At 47.1% G+C, this 24,581-nt stretch overlaps 1 protein-coding gene across 8 annotated transcripts in view; it reads left to right on the top strand.

Moving 5' to 3' along the window:
- The window catches only part of LOC126520897 (solute carrier family 35 member G1-like), a 142,747-nt gene extending 123,905 nt beyond the window's left edge, over positions 1 to 18,842 (top strand). For all 8 annotated transcript variants that reach the window (XM_055065608.2, XM_050169718.3, XM_050169723.3 and 5 more), the window contains 2 exons: positions 13,506 to 13,816; positions 16,645 to 18,842. In XM_055065608.2, the coding sequence (XP_054921583.1) occupies positions 13,575 to 13,816; positions 16,645 to 17,494 (1,092 nt within the window). In that variant the 5' untranslated portion in view covers positions 13,506 to 13,574 and the 3' untranslated portion in view covers positions 17,495 to 18,842. The remainder of the gene's footprint in view (positions 1 to 13,505; positions 13,817 to 16,644) is intronic.
- The last annotated feature ends 5,739 nt before the right edge of the window (positions 18,843 to 24,581 follow it).

Here is a 24,581-nt window from a genome sequence, read left to right as displayed (position 1 = left end):
TAGGTCAGGTGAGCCTGATCACGAGAACAAAATTTACTTAAGAGTAACAATAGCATGGCATTACTAAATCCTGGCTGGGAGCTTATTCATTGTCACTGTCATTGAAAATAAAAGTCTACAATCTTTGCATTCTAGCGGTGTTAAGATATGGAGCAGAAACCTGGAGGTTAACAAAGAAACTCGAGAACAAGCTAAGGATGACGCAAAGAGCGATGGAATGAAAATTAGTTATTCGTAACGTTAAGAGACAGGAAGAGAGCGGTGTGAATCAGAGATCAAACGATGGTAGCCGATATTGTACTTAAGAAAACAAATGGAGCTGGGCTGACCGTGTAATGCGTAGGGTAGATAGCTGGTGGACCGTTAGAGTTAAAGAATTGGTTCCAGGGGAAGGGAAGCGCAGTCGAGGACGGCAGAAAATTAAGTGGGGTGACGAAATTAGGAAATTTCCTAATTTCGTCATCTGGCCTTGCCTGGTTTCCTGAAATTAGGAAACCAGGCAAGGCGCTTCAGTTCGAGACCCTTCGACCTATCTCTCTGACCTCCTGCCTGGGCAAAGCTTATGAGAGAGTGCTCACCACCCGCCTCCAGAACTACTTAGAAGACCATTCACTCCTTCCTAATACCATGTTTGGTTTCTGGGCCCGCTTATCAACCTAAGATGTTCTTCTACAAATCAAAGCGGAAGTCCTCGAGACAGTACCCCAGCATGGGGCACACATCTTCTTGACCCTGGACATAATATGCACTTTTGACAATGTTAGTCATCAGGCTGTCCTCGGCGGACTCGCTGAACTCAACTGCGGCCATCGAACCTACGAATACGTCAAGACGTTCCTTACGAATCGCACTGCCACTAAGGGCTGGGCACACTTCGATCTTCCTCACTAGGCATCCCGAACAAGGGAACCCCGCAGGGGTCTGTCATCTCTCGACTGCTTTTCAATGTAGTTATGATAGGCCTCGCGCGCGAACTCTAACAAATTGAGGGAGTCCAACATGCGCTTGATGCGGATGACATCACGCTATGGGCCACACAGGGCTCCCCCGGAGAAAAAGAGAGCAAGCTGCAATAAGCTGCCACCTGCGTGGAGGACTATGTACGTGAATGTGGCCTGGCCTGCTCCACAGACAAGTCAAAGCTCATCCGCATCTGTCTGGGAAAGAGCAATGAACCTAACACCCAAGATCCCGGCCATCGACTACGCATTGTACTGGCCGACCAAGAAGTAGCGGAGAAAACTCTCGTACGCATGCTGGGCATGTGGGTGCAGTCGAACCGTCAAAACAACCACACCCTCACCACCCATTTTGCTGGCTCCCGGTTCCCTGGAAGGGACCAGGGAGGCAGTAGGGTGGCTTGAGGATGCACAACAGACCGAGCACTCCGTGATCATGCCCCGCAGGAGCCTACCCCAGTACCGTGCGACATCGCGGCCATCTTAAATTACTACAAAGGGCTAGGACGGATTTACTCCCCTCCACATAAAAAACTAACAAAGAAGGAGGCTGTCAGCTGGCGCCTTAAGCCCAGACTGGCACATACCCCAACTTAGACATTCTTAATAAAATGCACCCAACGACGTACCCCGCGCGTTGCCCATGGTGCTCTGAGAAGCCAACACTTCTCCATCGACAGCCTTGACGATCAACTCAGTTTGATCGACAGGGCACGCAGAGCGGTAACATCCTGTGGCGCCCTGGACTGAGGGCAGCCATCTCCCCTTGAAGGGGCCCACGAACCAAGTGGGCCCCACAACGCCCGTTTATTCCTTCAAATAAATGTCTCTCCCTTCGGCGTCCCTCGTCCCGGAGCTTCGCTGTCGTTGCCTCGGCGCGCGTGCTGCGTCGCGAGTGGACATTCAAGATGGCTCTTGCTTGACCTTCCAAAAGCATAGTGCGTCACGTTTGAAACCGTGTGATTTCTCAACGTCGCCGAACTTACCCGGATGTCCATTTCCAGCGCAGTGGCGCTGCGTTCAGGCGCGCCAACGCTGAGCGCGTCTGCGTGCAAACGCACTCGCATCCGGCCCTGCTTGCTTGCGCGGATGGTTTTTGCGAGTACAAGCGTTTCGCTGACTTAAATTTTCTATACGTCACTTCCAAACACAGTGTACCCTTAAAATAGCGAACAAGTGCTAACAGCACTATCGGCACCAACCTCTGAGTGCGATGCCCCTGAAAAAAACAAAAGGATTATTTTTTAAGGGCTGTATGTCGTGCATTTAAACACAATGCGAGCACTTCTGTATATTGACTGATTTAATACCGCATAGTTTTACACTTTCGGACACCACAAAAGCACGCCACTTGCGTCTACACACATCCCATCGTCGCACTCAACGTTACCTTTTCGCATTTTCCCTTCTCTCGAACCTCTCCTACTACACCCCTCCGAACCGCACCGCCCTGGTGTTCTCTAGCGGGATAACGGCACAAGGCTATCTTTCCGGCCGAGGACCTTGCTCGACGGGCATCGCACGTCGACTAACTTGATTTACAATCTACAAAACTCACGAGAGAGGAAGTGCCTGCACACTAACACGAATGGCGCATAATTTAGTATTTTTCCAGCGGTTTTATCAGCCACCATGGGAAGGATGGGTGCTGCATGGATTTGTCTGAGCTTCTTGCTTGAGGCTTAAGATGTTCTTGTGGCTGGATTTATTACGGTTTAGCGGCGCCTAACTAGGCCTAAATTTCAACGGAAGTTATACTTTTTTGATGCAGAGTGTATTAAGACTCTGCAAGCACGCATTATAGCTGCTAATTGCAGTGGTTATAGGTCCAATTATAGGTCCATTCATGGATGATCGCGCTAACTAATTGGCCATCTCGTTTAAATATAGCCCACTGTGAGCTGGTGCTCATAGTTATCTAACAAGACTTGAGTGTAGTGGCACCAATGAGAGGAACACATTTGATACTGGCTTCCTCCGGCGGCTGCGGCATATGGTGCGGCTGCGCTCGGCCACGCGGGCCCTATCTTGAAGTCAATCTGCGATGGGGACAGAGTGAGCCGAGTGCTAATAGCTTCGTTCGTGTGCGCTGTGTTCTCGCCGCTTAGTTCGAGTTGAAGCGAGAGGCAGCACGAAGGTCAATCCGCTCGCTGCTGCTGCCGCGCTTCCTCACTCCAGCGTTTCGACAGCGAGTGTGCGTGGTCATCGAGTGAGATGTGTTCATATTTGCTTGTGCTTGTATAACACCATGCTTGGTAATTTAATTATAGTAAGCGAATGTTTACAACTTTATACGGCCGATAAAACTTCTATCCTTACTTAGGTTTAGCTGGCTGTTAAGGTGAATCGATGCTTCGCCTATCGGGCGAAACTGCGACTTTTTTCCTACATAAGACGATTTAACGCCAGGGCTCAATGCTTCATTGCAACACATAACTTATAGGCTTCACTAACAACTTACGTATACGCCTAACGTGGGCCCTTTCGCGAATAGTGATTTTTTTTCTCTGCCCGTCCCGGTGATAGGCCTGTCCTTCACGTTAGTCGTGAGCAGCTCGAGAAGAGTCGGCTACCACAGGCTCATTGCCGTCTTTCGGCGCCGAGCCGTCAGTCAGTCGACACCGCGTCGTCGGCATCGTTCCTTCCTCGCGAAACGTATATGCTTCGGAGCACGTGTTCGCTCCAGAGAAGCTCGCTCCCCATGGACGAAAGCAGCAGCCGTGACTCATGTTGAACATGCGTGAATGGCGACATCGCACGGGAACGTTGATAGCTCGTACATTATTGATCTACGCGGGCGAATGTCATTTTTTAATTGCGCTTATAGGGACAGCAGAAGCCATAGGCGCAATTCAGGTACCGCATGCAGTATTAAGGCACATTCAGTCAGCGTTTGTAATCGTACTTAGGGATACGCTGCTGCACGTTCGTATTCCTGCAAGGAAGTCAGTGGGGTTGCAGGCAGAGCAGCGGGCACACTCTCTGTGAAAAAAAAAAAAGAAAGAAAAAAACCTCGGAACCACAAATGACGAGAAGCGACGGTTTGCGAAGGCGAGTGACCGGTACTGATAAAGTTGCATCGCCGCGTACACGTCCCGACGTGGCTGTAATAATGCGACGTTTACACGTATACGTCGAGTTAAATCTATCCTTGAGAGGACGTCAGCTGCCGGCGCAACTTATGGCCATCGGCACTCGCCCCGTTTGCGCGCGCGTCTCCCTCGTCTCCGCCGCAAGTTTTGGTCACGCGTGAACGGAATCACTGGCGCGGCGCGTAACGAGGCCCTCCCATCGCCGAGTCCCAAGCAGTTCGCGCGCATTGATTGATTGAGCAGAAGGTTATTGTTCTTCGGCCAAGCGCCAGCTGCTTGTCCGCGTCGAATCGACGAGAGGCGGTCGTAAACAGCTCGGACGTTACTTCTCTGTCATCGCGCCGCGCTCTGCCGGAGCGCTGTCGGCGCAAATTGCATTTGGCGGCAGAGAAAAGGCGGTGCCTTCATTCTGCCGCTTTGTTCTGTTCTAGACGGTTGCCTCAGCACGAACTCCTGCATAAACAGCGGTGAGCGGCTTCTCACCCGCATCTAATCTTATTCGTTAACGTTCGCCCTGCAGATGAAAGCGATTTTGAACGCTGGCGAGTGAGCTATTCGATGCATGTGCTATCGACATACGTTAAACGTGAACAAACTTTAATAGACTGTACCGCACATTTTTGTTTCGGCGCTGCTGGAGAGTTTGGAGCGTATACAGGGTTATTTTGACGGAGGCCGGTATGTTGGTTGAGGGACCGTATACCACGTTCAGCGATACGATATGTCACGGGATGCAACACCACACGTTCATGTGGCTCCGTGTATAAAGTGTTCTGCTGTGCTTTTACTGTTTCAATTTGTGCTGATGCCACTAGGCGGCATATTAGTGTCGGCTTGCATGGGTAGTTCTCTAAAGTTCACCGACCGCTTGCGGGTCCCCACTCCTGCCTTCTCATTGCACACAGAAGCGTCTGTAGCTATTACATTTTCAGTGGTTAGTTGGTGTAGCTGGTCGTGTAAGATATTAATTAAACCTCGCCTTGGTAACAGTTTAGCATGACTCGGAAATATGCCCTCGAACTCAATTTCGAGGTCTGTTAAGGCATCATTTGAATGACAAACTTGGCGTATGGACACGTCCAATTGTTGTAACTGTGCTTGCACAAATAATATCTGTGAGGACTGTGGAATCTTGACCACGATACCTGAAAAACCTCAGATGGTTCAGTGATAAATGCATATTGCGTACGTCTTTTTAAAAAGTCATAAATTTTTAAAAATGTCTGAACCGTTAGCATGCGAAATCTGCAATCTAAGGTGGTTATATGAGCTTCCTGATATAAAACAGCGTTGGCAACAAATCTAGGTAGCCCGAGGCATGACCGTAGAGCTTCTCTTTCTAAAAGTATCAGAGGTTTAATTTTGTAGGCGGTGCCACCGGAAAATATTACGCTGCCAAATTCTAATATGGGCCGAACATACATATTATAAATCATCAGTAAGGTATCCCTGCGTAGTCCAGAGCGGCGGTGGCTGAGCCGGCGAAGCATAGCTACGGCTCGTTCTGCCTTTGATTTAATATATTCAATGTGACTGCGCCAGTTGAGTTTGCCATCGTAAATAACACCAAGGTACCTGACTTCAACTTGAGGAATGATTTCCTGTCGGTATTGCAAATATATTTGTACCTGTGCAGTTAATGGGAGTACTAAGACCGCACTTTTGCTAATATTTAATGACATACTTAATCTCTCTAGCCATGTCTCCAGCATTTCTAACTAATTTTGCAACGACTGTTATAGAGAATGTATATTGCTTGCGGAGGAAAAACATGCGTTATCGTCCGCATAAACATAAACATGTACTTCCGGAGACAAAGGAATGGTGCTTAGCAAAATGTTAAATAATATAGGCGAAAGAACGGAACCCTGTGGTACACCGCTTGTCTGCTTGTGTTTAGACGTAGAAATACCGCGTTGGTAACAATAAAACTCTCTATCCCTTATAAATTCATAGATCCAAGCGGTTGTATACTTTGGGAAATTCGTAGAGTGAAGCTTATCTAATAGAATACAATATTCTACAGAGTCGTATGCTTTCGATACATCTAGCCTCACCAAAGCTGCGTACTCTCGTTTGCGGCGAGCAAGTTTAATGCGGCTCTTTAAATCTACATGGGCGCACCATATATGGAGTGGCCCGGACGAAATCCAATCTGACAAGGACTGAGAAGGGTATCATCCTGCATAAAATTTGTTATACGGCCGCGAAGAAACCTTTCTATTAATTTGACGACATTTGAGGTAAGAGAAATTGGTCTTATGTTTTCTAAGTCAAGTCCACATGATTTTTTTCTTTAATAGTGGGATAATTTTAGCTACTCTCCACTCTCTTGGAACCCATGAATTATTGAGAGAGAAATTTATTATGTTTAGTAGGTCCTGAGGTGTATAATCAAATAAAACTTTTAGCATTCCTGTTGTAATTTCATCTGGACCGAGGGCTGACGCCGGCAACTTATTAATAATGCCTTCAAGTTCTGTCGCTGTTACTGCTACAAAGTCGTCTACTAAGGGAGGTTTCTTTAGTCCTATCGGCAATTTATGTGTGAAACGTTGCGCAAGTCCTTGAGCAATTTTCTCAAATGATTCTGATAATTCTTTTGGTGATAGAACGACAGATTCGTCGTTCACGGGCGCAGGTATAGCTTTGCGAGATCGAAGAAATTTAAACAGTGCTTTTTTATTGCTAGACTTCAAAAGGTATGTGTAGTGCCTGGAATCTTAATCCTCCTTAGCTTTTGTGACTGTTTGTTTAAATGTGGTAGCTATATATGTATAATCAGCCCAATTAACAGGACATTGGTTGTATAAAAGCTTTTTTCCATTGTGGGGATGTGCGACTCTCACGCGTCCCCTGATATGTTGTTTTTCCCGCAAAGCTTCCGTCTCCTGCAGTGCGGCTTCGCCGCGTGGCCTGGGGCCCGCGGCGGTCGATGTGGTTGAAGCGCAGTACGAGAGATGGCGCGAGTGTTGCGCTGCTAACGCCGCCTCACGGCAGGGTTACTTGGGGGCGCAAGGGAGAACAGGCTCTCTTGAGCGGCGGGTCGGCGAGTGCGCGCGCACCGATCCATGCTTCTGCGAGACCGTCTCGCGTGGCCTCCTTCGAACGCGCCACCGTTCGCGTGACCGTACGCGCGAACGACCAGGCGTTGGGATCCAGCATGGGGCGAGCATATTCGCTCGCTATCCGGTCGCAGTGAGTCGGACTTGCTAGATTTGTCGCGCGCCCATCGGCATGTTTTGCGGATAGCAACTCGGCTAGCAGGCATTGATCTATGAAAGGTGCAATAAATGGCCTTGTGATTGTTTGCACTACTGCGTTGTCGTTCCTTTGTCCCAAGAGTATGGGTGTGAGAATCCCAGACCATGCAGCTTTTCTACGTCTAAAATCTCGCTCGCACTCAGAATTCCACCAGGGACAATATGATCCACCCTTATAAGATTGCACAGCAAATTGAGCTTTTTTTGGTGACTGTTTTAGTATTGAACATAGGCTCATTGCTTTAATATCCCTCTCCATGCCCTCCTGGGCTTGTAAAGCTGATTTTAAAGCATTTTTAATTTTTCGTAGTTAACAAAAGTGCGCATATTATTATCTAAACTAGTTAACGGAGTAAGCAGATCAAAAATTATAGGAAGGTGATCACTGTTAGTTCCGGAATCTACAGTCTTCCAGGAGGTGACAGTCATGCTCGGGGTAGCAAACGTAAGATCTAGGGCAGATCGCGACTGACCACGAACGAAAGTATGTGCTCTCGAAGTTAAGCAAGAGAAATGATTCATTAAGACCCAATCCCACAAGCGTTTGCCACAAGTATCCGTTCGGAAACCCCACGATACATGATGAGAATAAAAATCTCTCACTAGTATGATGTTCTTTTGACTGCGAGCAGTAGAGGTATCTAGATAACGGGTATCTTGCACTCCAGCGGGGAAGTACGTGTTAACTATAGAAAAAGGTGTGCAACCAGGAAGTATTATATCCAGTGCTAAGATTTCACAGTCTGGGGACATTATCTGGTATGCTATAGTAGCTCTATGGCAGATTTTTGATGAGACAAACAACGCTAAACCACCGCCTTTGCGAAAACAAACAGCGCTTTTGCGAAACTCTCAAGCTGAAGAAGCAGTATTACGTAAATTGCAATTAGACTTGACTTCCAATTTAACATGCCAGTTTTGTTACGTTTGAAAGTTATCAGGTACAATCTACAGAGCTGCAATATCTGATTTTGTTCTAGCGTTAAGGCGGACCTTTACAGTCATAAGTACTATCGCCCCATCGCAAATAATGCTTTTGCCGAACTCACAAGCGGAAATAGCAATAACGTAAACTGCAAATCGATTGTAAGTTGCTAAATCGATTTCACTCTTTCTCTTTCAATTTTCATTTATAAATTGCCAGAAAAATAAATATTCAAGGTAAATCAGTATGATCTGCTCCGAACATTATTGTGATCTGACTTTTTTCTTACTTAAATGCAACAATTAGAGGGAAGGGGGGGGGGGGGGGGAGTTCAGGTTTTTCCAACGATTGCCTAAATGAGCGCATTTCTTCGTTTTTGATAGTGTGTGTTCTTCAGTCGTCACAAGGCTATTTTTCCATCCCGTGGTACACTACTTTCCCGATGGGGGATAGCATTAATGAGCCACTGCTATCAACGTACTGACGACGTAAACAAAGTGAACAAAGAAGACGATCACTGTGGACGCAAGAACATGTTGGCCAATCCCCCATCGTGGGTAGGAGCCACACGCATCACAGGCCACAGCAACAACAACAACAACATGTTGGAAAGGACTCAACATTGACATCAACAAGAAGCCATGTTTTGAGGCAACAACAACTAGAGTATTGCTGACTTACAGTCGCACAAATTTTCGTGAGATCAACGACGACGTGCTGTGAGGTATCAAGCAAAGAACGCGTGAGTTCACCATTTAATGCGTTGCTTTAGTTCGATAGACTCCGTAGTGCAAAGAATCATTCGCGGTATACCATCATCGCTACGAGACAGATAAGATATCCGCGTTGTCCTTGCATCGCGTTAGTCGTCCATTCCCCGGAACAGTGGTGACCGAAGAGGCTAACCGCTGAGACTGCCGCGTTGTGGCCGTGCACAACACGCACTCGTAACCGCTGCGATATGGCTTCGTGCTGCTTTTCACGAGCTCGCGTGTTTGACGCCCTCGACCGGCCGCAATATTACGAGCACTCCCATATCGAGATCTAGATGTAAGCATATGAAATGCTTCTTCATTTTAACGTCGTCCGCCTAATGATTCTAATCCACGTCTTCAATCAAGGCCTGGGCGCATCGACGACCTCACGGCGTCGGATTCGATAGAAAAAAAAGAACCTACTGTTTCTTGTTTGTTTAACTTTACCTTTTTTCCCCATTCTTTGGTTTGCTCAGATCAGTGCGTTATTGACGGGGAACGTCGTTCTCCCCGGTGATTGCGGGGACATTACCAATCCGGTTTGGCAAGCTTTTACCAGCGCAGACTATTTCTGCGTTATCGCGTTATTAAGCGCACGACATCACTCACCGTCGCTGCACCGCGCACGTCTCCAGGCGACAGCTTAGAGGTTCGAGCGGCCGGCAGCAGTGGCCTTGGTCTTACCCTCAGTAGTGAGCTAAATTATACTTTTCTTCGCTGTATGGTGACCATAAGCTGTGCTCTGGAATTCGTTTACTTTTCCTTGTATTCTCATAGAATTCAGGATGGCTCGATTGCGGGTCCCCCCCACTGAAACAGCGCAAAACGAGCGATGAAACATTTCATGCTCAAGCGTCTGTGCACGAAAGCTTGAAATGATTCCCGAGCCTATTTCACACTTAAAGGATTGGATTTGAACTTTTTTCATCATTTTGCATGGGTTTAATACTGCCTAAGAAACACCAAAATATTTATTATATTCCGATTCCCTGTCAGAACAAGGTATGACGTCATGTCCTATGTATATATAGCACACTAGGGCTTAGTGGTTGTAAAGAACGATACGAAGTATTTCGAAATTTCGTATCAGCTGTGTCGCACATTTAAATATAGAAAAACTTGCATGATGGCGTTTTGACAGTGGTTCTAGTGCGTGAAAAGCCTTAAAAGCATTCTTTGGGCTCGTTATACGCGGCTCATCATTGCACTTGAATGACCTGCATGTACTTGATAGTCGCTTTGTAGGAAGTATTTACGTTGTATATGACCAATTATTCGTATGCTATGCAGAGAAACTGCTCCCCAAGCCTGCAAAAGCAAATTGTATATCCCGCTATTCATCGTGACATCTTCTACCTCCAACACGCACACTTCCTTCATCATTGCACTTGAATGGCCTCCATCTACTTGATAGTCGCTTTGCCGGATGCACTTTCGTCGTAGATGGCTAAATCTTCGTCTACTGTGCCGCAGTTACTGCTCTCCAGGCCTGCAAAAGCAAACTGCATATTCTTCTTTTCATCGTCGTCGTCTTCCTCCAACACGCAAACTTTCTATAGTGCAGCGAACTTATCTGGGTCCTTGATACGCATACTTTTCGCTATAGGAGTCCCTTTGTCACTGAATACAGCAGTTCAGGCTGGCTTATCGCCTCTGGAATAATAAAACAAGAAATCGGAAGGTGTCACAAGCAACAGCGCCTTCATTCAACTCATGCAGGAGTCTTGACAACCACTGAGCCCTGGTGTCCTATATTTAGGACACGTAGATCATGGCGTGCTGTGGGCTATGCGCAAATGAAAGGCAAAACTTCCCGATATAAATACACACCGAGGAATATCAGAAACAACATAAATGTATAATCGCTATGGAGACAGTCGGTATTGAGCAAAATATTTACAACAGACGTGGATACTGCTGCAGTCGTCTTTCTTGCCTTCCGCCATTTTGTTTTCACCACTAGGGCTTTCTGAGGAAGACAAGGACGAAGAAACTGTTGCCTGTGCTGGCAGAGGTGTACGGAGACTATACAGCTCAAATTCTTTTTCGAAATTGCTGAGCATTTGCGTCATGACTGAGAACAATTTCTCTTTGTGTCCCGTTTATAGGACACCAGGGTCGAAAGGGTTATTGTCGTACGAAATCGGCATTTAGACTGAGACCTAGCCGATGATAAGTGCTACTTTATTTCGTTATGAGGATTTCGAAATCCCGAACAAGCTTTGTTCATTCTAAGAAGACTTTAATAGAACGCCTGTCATTCGGTGGCTTAGGTGAGGAGAAGTTGCGGCCCATTTGAGATGCATCACTTCTCCTTGTCCATTAGAGTCTTGGTCGCAATCACAAAAGCTGCACAACGCACTGTACGACATGCCTATGCTAGAGAGATGGAAGGAACGCTATGCCAAGCGTGTAACGTTAGCTTGTCTGCGCCTTCTTTTAAAAATCGCGACCAGTAAATAATTACATATATACGAGGATTAAAATTACTATGAGCTTCGTACTTCTAATAAAGAAAAGCGAAGTAAAATTGGAAGAGGCGAATTTCCACGCCATCTGCATGGCGCAAGGGGTGCGCTATGCCAGTTCAGCTACGGCTATCCACCCGTCCACTCTCTTCGGTGTTATTTTATACGTGCATATTTAGCCTGGCCCCGGGAGTGTTAGCCAGCGCCACTAGTGTCCATTGCAGTGGACGTGGAACAACCATTAAACTGCAGGCAGGTGCGTCACGTAATGCAGCTACTCCCAGCGTCACGTAATGCGTGACGCATTACGTGACGCTGGGAGTAGCTTGCATATTTAGGAAGCGCGAACTGAAGCGATCACGTAGACAAAAAATAAACAAAGAAACGAAATAAACAAGACAAGCACTGGGCATCTACTAACCTTTATTACACAGTTACAGACGCACAGGCGCAAGCATTGAGCATAAGCGACGTGTAAAACGCACATGGTTACAGAATGGCGAAAGCATAATATATCGGTGTAGTGAATGAAACACGATAACTAAAACAGCTCTGGCACGCATGCGAAGCGTCCGTTCGAATTCTGCAGCTCTTTTTGGGTCGTAGCTACTGACGTTCACGTAATTGTCGTGGTTATTGGGATGGCCAGGGTATCGCAGAGTGCTGCCCGACTTCGTAGCAGCGTATGGTGGCGGTGAAGGCTGGGGTGCATGATCGGCCAGATGTTGCTGCGGCGGTTGGTGTTCGACAATGTGTGGCCCAGTATGGCAGCGCCTTTGGAGTTTTGGTTATTTTTCTCCCAGCAATTATCGCTTTAGGCGAAAAACGTATATACAAAGCGTACGAGAATTGTGGCTTTTGATCGTTGTCACCGTCTTCCTGTAGACCATCTCGTTGTCTGCAAACAGAGATCCATGCAAGCTTCCGGTTTTCCTCGCAGAAATAGAACGGACAGTAAAGGCAATGGTGAGCCGCAGGTAAAACAGAAGCCCGTACACACGATCAACCGTTTTCCTGTGCAGCTAATCGCAAACTTACAAGTCAATCTAGCTGTATATTACACGCAAAATTATAAATATGTGCACTTGAGACATGCTGTGCATTTCTTTTATTTAGAAATGCTGAAAAGGGCGTCTCGTACATTAAGACAGCTTGAAAACACGTTTTTTTTTTCTCGACATATGAAGCTGATAGGACACGGAACTGGGAGTTTCTTGGGGTCGCATACATACTCCTGCCAAGGCCCGTGCGAAACTGTCTATAGCTACTATTGATTTGTCGTTGCATTTTTTCACAATCTAACATTACGTAACCCAGGTCAATACTACAGTAAGCTAGCGAAATTTGCACAAGGATGCTGTCGATGTCCTCTCTTTAGCACCATTTTTACCCAGTTTTTTTCTTTGTTGTCGTAATCTTCTCTTTCTTAAAGCGAAATCGGAACTGGAGTTTAAATGCCTCAATGAAGCGCTTAAGCATACTTGTACTGAAATATTCTTCTTGCTCTACTTGCTTAGCCGACACATTTGTCTCCCTTTCTATTTTTCTCAAAACCCGAAGCAGTCGAAGCCACTGTATTTACAAGCGCTGCGAGGGACACGCGCATACAGAGGAAATTGTATTGAAAGATGTTCCTCTGGATTGTGCTCTCCCTGTTTTTTAACATTTGCGTGTCATCACGTTTTGTCCTTAATATCGAAATGAGAAGTGATACGGATCTCTGCAGCTGTTGTCGCAGGGTCCTCATCGCCCAGCACCCTTTTCAGGGCGCCTGCTGTCTTTAGCTGCGTTAGAACGGTTCTCATGGGCATGTGATAGGGTTATATTACATGCGTTCACTTTTAGTTTAGCCACAACGCCTACTGTGTTCTCGTCAGAATAACTCCTTAGCACTTCCCATTTGTGTTAAACTGCATGCAGGATTGATTGATTGATTGATTGATTGATTGATTGATTGATTGATTGATTGATTGATTGATTGATTGATTGATTGATTGATTGATTGATTGATTGATTGATTGATTGATTGATTGATTGATTCAGATGGCCTTTGGCGATGAGGCGTCCTGAGCAGCGTCGGGCCAGGCTCCTCCCACCAGCCGGCAGCGGCCCATGCCGACCTCCTCGTCGTGTTCGCTGGCCCTGCCGCTGCTGCAGACGGCCGACGAAGAGCACGATGGCTACTCCGCCACCGCCGTGGACGGCAAGCCGTACGCCAACGGAGCAGCCGGCGATGACGAAGATGAAGACGGCTCCTCCTCTGGTCACTCGTGGGAACTGTACAAAGGCCTGGCCTTCTCCTCGCTGTCCAGCTTCTTCTTCTCCATCTGCACCGTCATTGTCAAGAGACTCAAGTGCGTACCTTCCTGCTCCGTACTGTGAGCTATGCTTAACTGAAACCACGTTCTGTTACGTGCCGTTGCGCCAAGTGGACCGCACTCGTTCAACGCCATTTCTGTTTGGAAACTAACCTTTACACACAAACAGCATGAAACTTGACATAGCAAGCTCGGGATGGTGTCATTTCTTGTTCCTCCGGACTGGAACAGACACGTAGCAACGGCGTTTAAGCAGAAACAGAAAAACGCCTCCATTTTGGATTAGGGGAACAGTGCGGTGGCTATGCAAACGCTGAAATACTCGGGACCATGGGTATAGGCAAAATAAATAGAGCTCAGTCAAACTCTCATAAAATATTGTTTGCCTAGGGCTCACTCTGACTCAGACTCAACAGAATTCTTTTCAGCCGGGCTCACTCGGACTGAACCTTACCAACATTCTACTCCGCGTACACTCGGTCTCAGACTCACGGGTCAGTCTGATTCTGATTCAGTCTGAGGGAGTCGACTCATGAGTAAGTTTGCCGATTTATAAAATTTGAGCTACTAATCATTCATCAAAGAAGAGCGAATCTGTGTGAGTGAGCTCTCTCACCCTTCGTCGGAAGTGTTGTGGGTGCTGACTGTTATTAGTGATGGTTTATCACCGACGCCTCGCCCCCCCCCCCCCCCCCCCTGGTCATACGGCCGTTACGAGGCTCCTAGCTGCACGTTAGCCTCTCCATCGCGTTTCCGTGGGTGCCGCCATGTTTTAGTATACATTTGCTAAAAGGGTCTTTAGAACAAAGTTGCAAAGTCTGATTCGTGCGTATACGTGCGGCTGGTGCGTTTGCGTTTTTAGCTACTCAGGATAAAACTCGGTCCTTTCTTTCACACTGTACAGTATCCGGTCTGCCTCGTAAATAAAAGAGGACGCTGCTAAAATTGTGCATGAAGGAAGCTTCACTTGAGTAATGCCATTCTTTAACTACGATTCACGAGAGCACCCGCTGAAGGTCGGGCTCGCTGTTTTGCGTTATGAATCGTCGGACATCTCTCTAGGTGCTGAAAATTTCGCAAGTCCCAGTTGGTCCGCAGAATCAACAGCAGATGTGTCTATGGCAGATGTGTCATAATTGCACATGTGCACTTCCACCAGTGACACTGCTCTGACATCTATGTGACATCGCGCTGAATGCGAGCCGAACATGAAAAAAAAAAGACTAGGAGGGAGCGTCACATGGTTATCATGAAGCGTAATTATAAAAAAAGCGTGATGAGGCCGCCACTAAGTGCTACGGCGTACGAAGGAATGTCTTGAAAAGGTCCGGGAGCCGTGGAGGACCGCTCCCCAAGAGTCAGCGCGTAGGTGGGCCCCGCAGAGGAACGAGGGGTGAGGTCAGAAATGGCCGGCGTGCCTATCGTCACGCTCTCTGCTAGTTTCCTTTTTCTTCTTTTTTTTTTTCATTCCTCGATGGCACCAAAGTGTCCGAGCGAAAGCTACATCGCTAGACCGATGTTCAATCGAAGTGCGATTCGCGTAAGCACCGCTAAAGATACAGCTCCCCTATTGTTCTCGAAGGTTGTGCTTGACACTGAACATTTCGATGATCGCTCCGCAGAAGCGGCAGGAGTGCCTATTATAGAATTTGCCACAAGCGCAGATGTGCAGCACGACCTGCAAACGACTAATGCCATGCATGGTGTCAGTTGCGCTAAATGCCAGCCAGCGCCGCTTCCGCACGAAACCAGGCACGTCGATGCTCCGTCTAGAGAGAACGGGGGAGGCGTCGAGCGCGCTTTGCACGGTAACGGTAACTGAGCCTACCGAGCTGTACCCAACTCGAGAAACTCAGCCGAGGTTGATCTCGCTCGCTTCTCGCAACACCGCAGCCCACAGCGTCGTATAGCGCCTAGCTTTGTCTGATCTTGGCAGCAAGGATGAAAGGGTTAGCTTACTCAGTATACACTACGTGCATGGGTCCAGATGTATCGTGCTTCGCAGCGAGCCTTCCCTCACTTCCCTTCCAAACCTGCCTCCAGCGTGCTTTGAAGCACGAATAGTTAGAAAAAGAAAAGCAGAGGAGAGACACGGAGGTGGGGTCGAAGCGTGGCGCCGTGACAGTCTAGACTTTGCGACGTCAACTTGCGTTTCCGGTGTTGCGATAAGGTTTTCCTTTTTTTTTCTTGACCACGAGTGCAGCCCCAGCACTTGGCATAACTGTGCCCGACAGTAGGAAAGATCAGACAATGTGAGAATTTATGTACCGTATTTTCCTGACTACAGTCTGCACCCACTGTATAATCTGCAGGGATGAACCAGTATACAGCGGAGAAGCAAATATTTTATTGTCAATGAGTAAAAATCTAGGTAGTATCCGATCAGTAGTAATAGTAGCCTACTAGTACATTGTTCTTGTGCTTTGCGCATGTGGGAAGTTACATCTAAATGTGTGGCACATGTTGCAATGAGTTTTCGCGCATGTGCTCACAAGTCGAAGCACTCAAAAGCAGCCACTCTACGTATTGCGAGCAGTATTCCCTTGGATATCACGAGCTGCCAATATGGACTGGAAATATTGCTCGTACGCACCGACGAACGAAATGTAGACGCAGTGTGAACTGTTCTTCAAGCGTGCTTTAGATCTTAAAACATAAAATCCTGTATAGTCCGCACCCCGCAAAATTTTGACATATAAACTAGTATAGTCGGTGAAAAAAAAAAGACAGTATTTCGTTTTTTCTTTATGTAGGGGCTTTCTCTTTATTGCGATTTACTGCCCCTCGTGTGCTTGAGAATTGTTCGCCCCACTCGTGTGGCAATGTGTCGAGGAGCAGAGCGAATCAACCCAGGCGCGGCGCAGTTACATCTCGGCGGCCGAGCTGGCCGTGGTGCGCTTCCTGGGCATCCTGGTGTTCACGGCGCCGCTGGTGGTGCTGAGCCGCGAGTCGCCGCTCGGGCCGCGGGGCGTGCGCCGGCTGCTGGTGCTGCGCGGACTGCTGGGCGCCACCAGCCTGTTCCTGCGCTTCTACGCCATCCACTACATGCCCATCGCCGACGCGTCCGTCATCATATTCAGCGTGCCCGTGTTCGTGTCGGCGCTGGCCAAGCTCTTCCTCAAGGAACCGTGCGGCTTCTTCCACGTGGCCGCCGTGCTGGTCACCCTGGCGGGCCTCGCGCTCATCACCAAGGTGCCGCTGCTGTTCGGCGGCGCCGAGCAGGGCCCCGTGCAGACACGCGGCGTGCTCGCCGCACTCTCGTCAACCGTGTTCGGGGCCAGCGTCTACATCGTGGTGCGCAAGGTCAAGGGCGTCCACCACTCGGTGATCATGTTCAACTTCGGCTGGGTCGCCATCCTGGAGACGGCCACCATCTCTCTGCTGACCGTCGGTCAGTTGGAGCTGCCCCACTGCGGCATCGATCGCTGGCTCCTCGTGGTGCTTGGAGCGTTCAGCTTCGCCGGCCAGGTGCTGCTCACGCGGGCCCTTCAGCTCGAGCAGGCGGGCCCCGTGTCCGTGGTCCGGTCGGCAGCCGACATCGTGTTCGTGTTCGTCTGGCAGGTGGCGTTCTTCGGCGAGGTGCCCGACCGGTACACCATGTCTGGTGCCGTGCTCGTCACCGCCTGTGTGCTCCTCACGGGCCTACGCAAGTGGGCGCTCACTCTGCCCGAGAGCTCGGCCGTCAGGGCCAGGCTCGCCTGGCTCATCTCTTGACCGCCATCCAGCGCGGCTGTCGGCGCTTTGCTTCGCAACACTGACTGAAGAGCACGCACGCTAAAGAACGCTTCGTGGTGGCGCCGCGAGTATCGGAAGCTTATTCCGTGTCGCCACCGTGAAAACCGACGGCATTGTGTGCCATGAGGCAGATATGAAGTTATCATTTGCAGCGATTTCAGACCGCTTGCAGTTGGCGGTGGTGCAATGATTCACTTAGACCACACACAGGTTTCCAAAAGAATGCGAAAACACCAGTGACTCTACAGAATATCAGCGTCACCCACGAGCGGCGAAGGCCCAACACGCGATCGCTGCCTGTCGATCTCCCACGAATGCAGATTGTGCGTAGTGCTTTGCATGCATGCACAAGGGCGAACACGAGATTGTGGTCCTAGTGCTGAAACTGCGCACCAGAGTCAGATTTGGACACATGCAGGCGCTGCTTAGGAAGTGCATCGTTTTGTTTGCTGCATGCTCGCCGTTATCGAGAGAAGCTGTGCCACGCAGGGTGTTTCCGACGGGATGGAGCTGTGCATGTTTTCACCTCATTATGCGCACGCAAGGTGTAGGTGCACTTGCGCATGGCGTGGGTGCTACACAATTAAAGGCTACGTTTTGTTGTTTCTCAAAGTCCTCTAGAGAAGACCGATGCTCCTCAGCGCTTTACAAAGAAATTGGACGCGTAAAGCTAGTGTGCTGCGGCACAGCTAATCAACATGTGCTAGCAACGTTGTCATCTAGTGCGCCGGATTCGTGAGGCCGCGAAGGGCAGAGCAGCGAGCACCATAGGCAAGCACCAAGTAAATACACAGAAGTGTTTCTTTTTCTGGCTATAGCTGCCATCGCATCTTCATGTCAACATCAGGGCTGAATGTATTTGGGGGCATTTGCCACCTTCAGCTGCCACGGTGTTTCTAGGACTCTCGTGGTGCATGAAAACGGAGTTTCTTGACGCTCCCTGGATCACACCGCGAACAGCTAAGTACGAATGTTCGTGTATTGGAACAACGTTAGGCGCGAGTGCCATGAAGTGGCTATAGGACAGGACTTGACGAACCTCTGTTACGTCTGTCGCCAGTGTGCAATGCGGGCATGTGTACTTGAGTAATTTGTTGCGTGGCGTGCGCAAAAGTTACATGCGCAACCGGGTTGAAGAAATGGACCCTGCACGATGTTCCTCACTCTCGTGGACGATTGACCTACGCGCTTTCGCCTCCTGTAGTCAGCGCCCGACATATCGTGCTTGTACGTTCCGTACACATCTAGCTGTGATAATAATTTTGAGAATATATGCTCGTGTCTACGCATGAGAGCAAAATAAAGAAATATTGATGCTTGTTAGAAATATTGTGGTTTATTTGTTGCCCCAGCATTCTGCTTCCGTGAAACTTCCGTGTGAGATGTCGCAGTACGGTATCTACACGCATTGTAAACAAATGGCCAGAAGAATTCCGACATCAAATGATACTGTTACCCCCGCATACAGGAATGCATCTCAACTCGAAGCTCATCCTTGACTTGATCTAAATGACGCCTGGCGGGAACGTGCCCAGCAAGACGCTCATTGCGTTTCCCTCGGCGCGTGCACGACATGCGTCATTTAGACCAAGCGTGGGCTTCGAGTTGAGATGCATTTCTGTATGCGGGGGTTACTGTCTCTTCTGCCAGCGTATCGGCACTACGGAGAAATCAGTGCACTATCTTTCTGGGTGTAATTTTATTTCTGCCCAGCAATTAGTGGCGGCTATTGCGAATTTTCAATTGGCGAAAGACCTCAAAAAAACTTCGGACGAAATTTGCAACCGCGAGAATACTTTTACCGCCTACTTCCGAAGGCAGACTTGCTAATTTACCTCCAGTGAAACAATGTTCCCTGCCTACCCAGCGCGACAAGTGCCTATACTATATCTTTATATTAAGTCGTCCAGCGAGACGTTTCGAGTGCGTATTCGAAAAACCTAAGATTTCGATATGTATTTTTTCCATAGAGAATACGTAGCCATTGAAGGGTTATGGCCAACCATCGGATGCAGTAATTTAATTAAGCCTCGTGACAAACTCAGTCCGCTCGTCATAATGAACGAAAGTGATCATATCGCAGAAGCCGAAGGGCAGCTGTCAGATCAATGTTTGTGCATGCGTCTAGGTTTTGACCACAGAAACGATTACAAAGTAAGTATTGGTTCAACAACCTTGAAAGTTTAGTGAAAGAAAATTAGATTAGTAGAACTGTGTTTAATTATCTCGTTCCGCTTAGCCTTGTCACAATTAATTTCTACACTCGCAACCTTTGGTCCGCTTCGGTTCCAGCTATAAGCGGAAATTCTTACGAATACTTTCCACTGGCCTGAATGGAACCTCGTTTCACATAAAATCGCAAAATATGGAAACTGTGCTGCATACATTGAATATTTTTTTACATCTTAAATACACATAACAATAAGTATGTAGAATTATGCTGCAGTGAAATAGGTGCTGTTATTCCGAACAGTATTCCACAGACATATATTTATCCGGACCACTTTTTCACACACCTCTACCTGGAACCGTGTTTATTATGGAGCTTTACTTGACTCAAGTTACGAGCGGGGTCCGGCGCCAGAATAGAATAGAATCGAATCGAATACGAACCGAAGAGTGCCAGAAGCAAATAGAATCGAATATCGAATATTTTTCGGACACTTTGCGAATAATGTACGGCCTTCTCACCATAATGTACAGCCTTCACATCCTGCAACGTATTCACAAGATTTCAAAAGTTTCTGTCATTACACTGCGCATTATAAAACATGCTTTATTAAATGCACAAAACAGGGAGCATTAAAAAACAACCGAGTAGTTTGTTCGCCAACTCGGCGCTCTTCGGAGTGCCCGCGGTCAAGCATTATCGTATCAAGTTTAAAAACGCAGCCTTGTTGGCCAATTATTACTTCTCTACACCTCTACGGCGAAATTAAGAATGCGCGCTGTCTGCGCTCATAGCAAAGCGGGGGACGCTTTTTCTCTAGTGGCGCCAGATGATACCACTGTTGTGGGATGTGTGTCGCTATGAAACGTATTTAGTCCGATGAGAGGACACAGTTATCGCACCTATAGAAAGTGCCAAACAACACCCACTTCCGAGTGCCGTGTAACAACATCTTATTGCGAGCGATCGTGTTTCGCCGACAAAGTCTGGCTGTCTGAGCAACGTAGCGTGCTCTAGTACGTTATGTCCACTGCAGCTGGCATGCAATTTAGCGCATATCTTTGCTTCAATTGAATGTTTCATCTTGTACAGTCAACAACGACGTCAACTATTAGAAAGCTGTTCGAGAAATATCCGGATACGAATTGTGGCTACTAAATTCGAAGACTTACGAATATTGCCCTATTCGACTTCCTTGATCGAGTTGAATAAAAGACAATATTGGATTATTTATCTTAAGGTTCCTAATATTAAAAATCTCACAGCAGTTACACAGTACATCCGCCACGCCGTAGCGGCACAGTCAACACAGCAGCACGCACGGCGCTTCAGAAGACGGCGCCCTTTAAGTTCACGGGTATGCATTGCCAGGCATGTACCGCGTGAAAAATCACGCTGGTATTGCAACATTCTCGTTGTATACCCGCTCCGGAAAATGCACCCCATCGAAGACCCGGTTCACCTTGGTTGGTCAGCAGTTTATGACGCAGTTTTCTTCTCAGTTTTATGACGACCTATCTCAACGTCGGTTTCTCTGAAAACAGGTGCCGTATATTGTAAAGACCTTTTTTCTTTCCCTCTCCATTGTTTTCGTCCTGCGTCATCGGTTCGAACTGGAGACAGCAGTGCAGTACTGTTGTCTTGATAAGCCACTCGTTGCTAAGGGCGATAAGAAACGAATACAGCTGAAATAATAGAACCGTTTCAACAAGTAAGCAAGAGGACAAGCAACGAGACACCTCGCGAATAAATGTTTAATGTACAGTACATTTCTCGGAATTCTCAAACTTCTGGCTCCTTGTCTGTCATCTTGAACGTGTTCTTTTGTCCTTTGTTCCTTTTCTGTGCGAAAAGTATTCTTTTCACAGAATTCCAACTCGCCCGATCATGAACATTTCGAGCTCGAACCCACATCTGCGAAGCGACAACAAAACTCCTATCAACTATGCCGAATCCGAGTTTCAGTACCCCTTTTTCTTTTCTTTTTCTCGGTGTTTAAGGAACTTACACACAAGCGGCTAGAAACTACATACAGCGATAACAGTGGAACAATTGTAAAAATATATATTTATACCGACTGCGTCACGTAACTTGAATCAGGCTTTAAGTTAAAAAGAAGAGAAAAAAAAAGCTGGACATCTTCGGCGATTGAAATCAAAGTCGAATCGTTCGAAGGAGCCCCGAGTTACAGTATTTGAACTTCGATTAGCGAGCTAATTAGCTTATAGATAAATGCGAAATTTTACACATTCGTTTTATAGGACATCAGTCGCATTAGAAAGGTTGCAGAGCGTGTTCGGAAACACGCGAGGCAGTTGTTTTCATGACGTTATCCTTCAAGTGGTGCTTTCCAACTGGACACGAAGAAAGCCCGCCAGGAAGGCAGCCAGCATGTTTGTCGTAGAGAAGCCGACGAGCGTGTTTCGACCCACTGTCAGTTCCAGTTTATCGCTTATAATTTTGGCCGCGGCGGGTTTCCATCTTCACAATGTAGGTGCTAATGTCGTTTCCTGGACGTCGTGGCCGACCGCTACTCTTTACTACGGACATGCGGCCTTCGTTGTACGGAAAAGCGACCGAAAGCGCTGCAAACCGGACGCACAAGCTATATGTATGTATACACACACACACAACACAAGTTTATATCTCTCTTCGTGGTACAGTTTGAACATCACAAAGAGCGGACGCAGGGTGTCTACCAACCAGGAAAACCGGGAATTCTCAGGGATTTTGAGTAGTCTGGAAAAACTCAGGGAATTTGTGCTTCTATCCGGAAATATTAGCTGTAATTTTATTGAAATGGAATGAACGTCGCGGTAATGCTAGCTCGAGTAACAGAGAAGAATCGTAGCGAATGGTCTTTGACACCGCGTCGTTGGCTGGAGGAGTTGCCAGAGTACAGTCAACGAGCGACTTTCCGGACGGACGGCTTCGCGGCACCACTACGTACTCCATAGGGTCAATGTGTAAGAACGTCTGAATTTTCGGACACAAGAACCCTTCGCCGTGACCGCAGGTCCGAAACGGCATTAATGAAAGCCACTTTGATAACCTCGCCGCCTCGAACCGGCACACTCGCACGCAGATCCGCTGGCAGCCGTAGCCACCACCGTGGCAATTTATTTATTTATTTCCAATACTGTGAGCCCTGCCGGGCTGTTACAGGGTGGGAATACAAAGCACAAAGTTCACGCAAAGAACGCAGTCAAGTTTTCTTCAAAAGAGTCAACCATGTTATTGCTCGGAAACACACAATAATTCAAGTTATTCCACTCAACAATTGTCTTGACAATGAAAGAGTGCTTAAAGACATCAACTCTTGGCACATAAGGCATTATAGCGTAATTGTGGTTAGTTCGTGGTGAAACCCTTCCAGGAGGCTTCAAATACAAACTGGAATTCAGGTTCAGCTTATTGTTAGAGTTTATATAAAAACTTGAGGCGTGCGATTTTCCTGCGCACAGCCAACGTAGTGAGACCAGCCCTGGCGAGCATGGAGGTTACCGTGCGAGTTTTGTCGTAATCAGAAAAAATAAACCGAACCGCCATTCGCTGAATGCGCTCTAATTTATCTGTTATGTATTGTTGATGAGGGTCCCAAATTATACAAGCATACTCTAAATTTCGTCTAACAATGGTAGTGTATGCCTTAAGTTTAATATCTGGTGCAGCATATCTCAATTTACGCCGTAACAAACCAAGCTTGCGCTGGGCTGATCCACATGTTTTTGACGTGTTCATTCCAGTTGAGGTTACTAGTGATTGTTACGCCAAGATATTTCAGCTTTGTGGAACGCTTAATTACATTATTATTTACAGCGTACGAAAACATCAATGGAGTTTTCTTATTCGTAACTGTCATGCAAACAGATTTATAAAAATTGATTTGCATATGCCATTTTTCACACCAGTTATAAATTCGACATAGAGCATCACTTAGTCGTTCTTGATCAGAAACACTCTTAACGCGGCAAAACAAGAGGCAGTCATCGGCAAACAACCGCACTTCAATCATAGGATGTACAATAGTTGCGATATCATTAATATACAGTAGGAACAAAATTGGACCCAAAACCGACCCCTGAGGTACACCTGATGATACAGGAAGGAAAGAGGAGCACTCGCCAACTATTTCAACAAACTGTGTCTGTTGTTTAAGTAAGCCTGAATCCACTTAATAATTTTTGAATTTACATTATACCCATAAAGCTTTTCAATTAGATTGCTATGGCTAGCCCTATCAAATGCCTTTGATAAATCCAGAGCGATGGCCAACTTATTCGCGACAATTAAAGGCTTCTGCAAAACTGTGTATTGTTTCAAATAATTCCGTGACAGTTGACAGACGCCTACGAAAACCATGTTGTTTGCTGTAAAAACTGTTATTGTTTTCAATATATTCTACTAACTTTTTACTAATTATATGCTCTAAGATTTTGCAAGCCGTACAAGTTATGGATATCGGACGGTAGTACCCAATGTCTAGCCTGTCTCCAGCCTTATAAACAGGCACAAACCTCTCTAATAACCATTGACTTGGTAATGCGCCATTTATTAAGGACAGAGAAAAGATTTTAACCAAGAAGCATGCAATCCATTCACAGTATCGTTTTAAATACTCATTCGGTATTTTGTCAGGACCAAGATACTTTTTTACGTCCAATTTTAAAATGCTATCATTAGTTGAGTCCTCACATTCTAAATCTATTGCAGCACTCTCATCTCTTCTGCTGAATACAGAACCAAAAAAGCGTTGAATTCTTGGGCAATAATTTGGGGATTGTTGCACACGGCATCATTTACAACTATTCCATTGATTGTAGGCTTTGATCGGGCAACGTATCGCCAAAATTTTTGAGGTGATGTTTTAAGGTAATTAGTCAGTGTTGTAGCGAA

Source organism: Dermacentor andersoni, chromosome 3, assembly GCF_023375885.2.
Source record: "Dermacentor andersoni chromosome 3, qqDerAnde1_hic_scaffold, whole genome shotgun sequence".
NCBI classification, from domain to species: Eukaryota; Metazoa; Arthropoda; class Arachnida; order Ixodida; family Ixodidae; genus Dermacentor; species Dermacentor andersoni.
The sequence above is the reverse complement of the archived record's forward strand: the minus strand, read 5'-3'. Positions and strand labels throughout refer to the sequence as shown.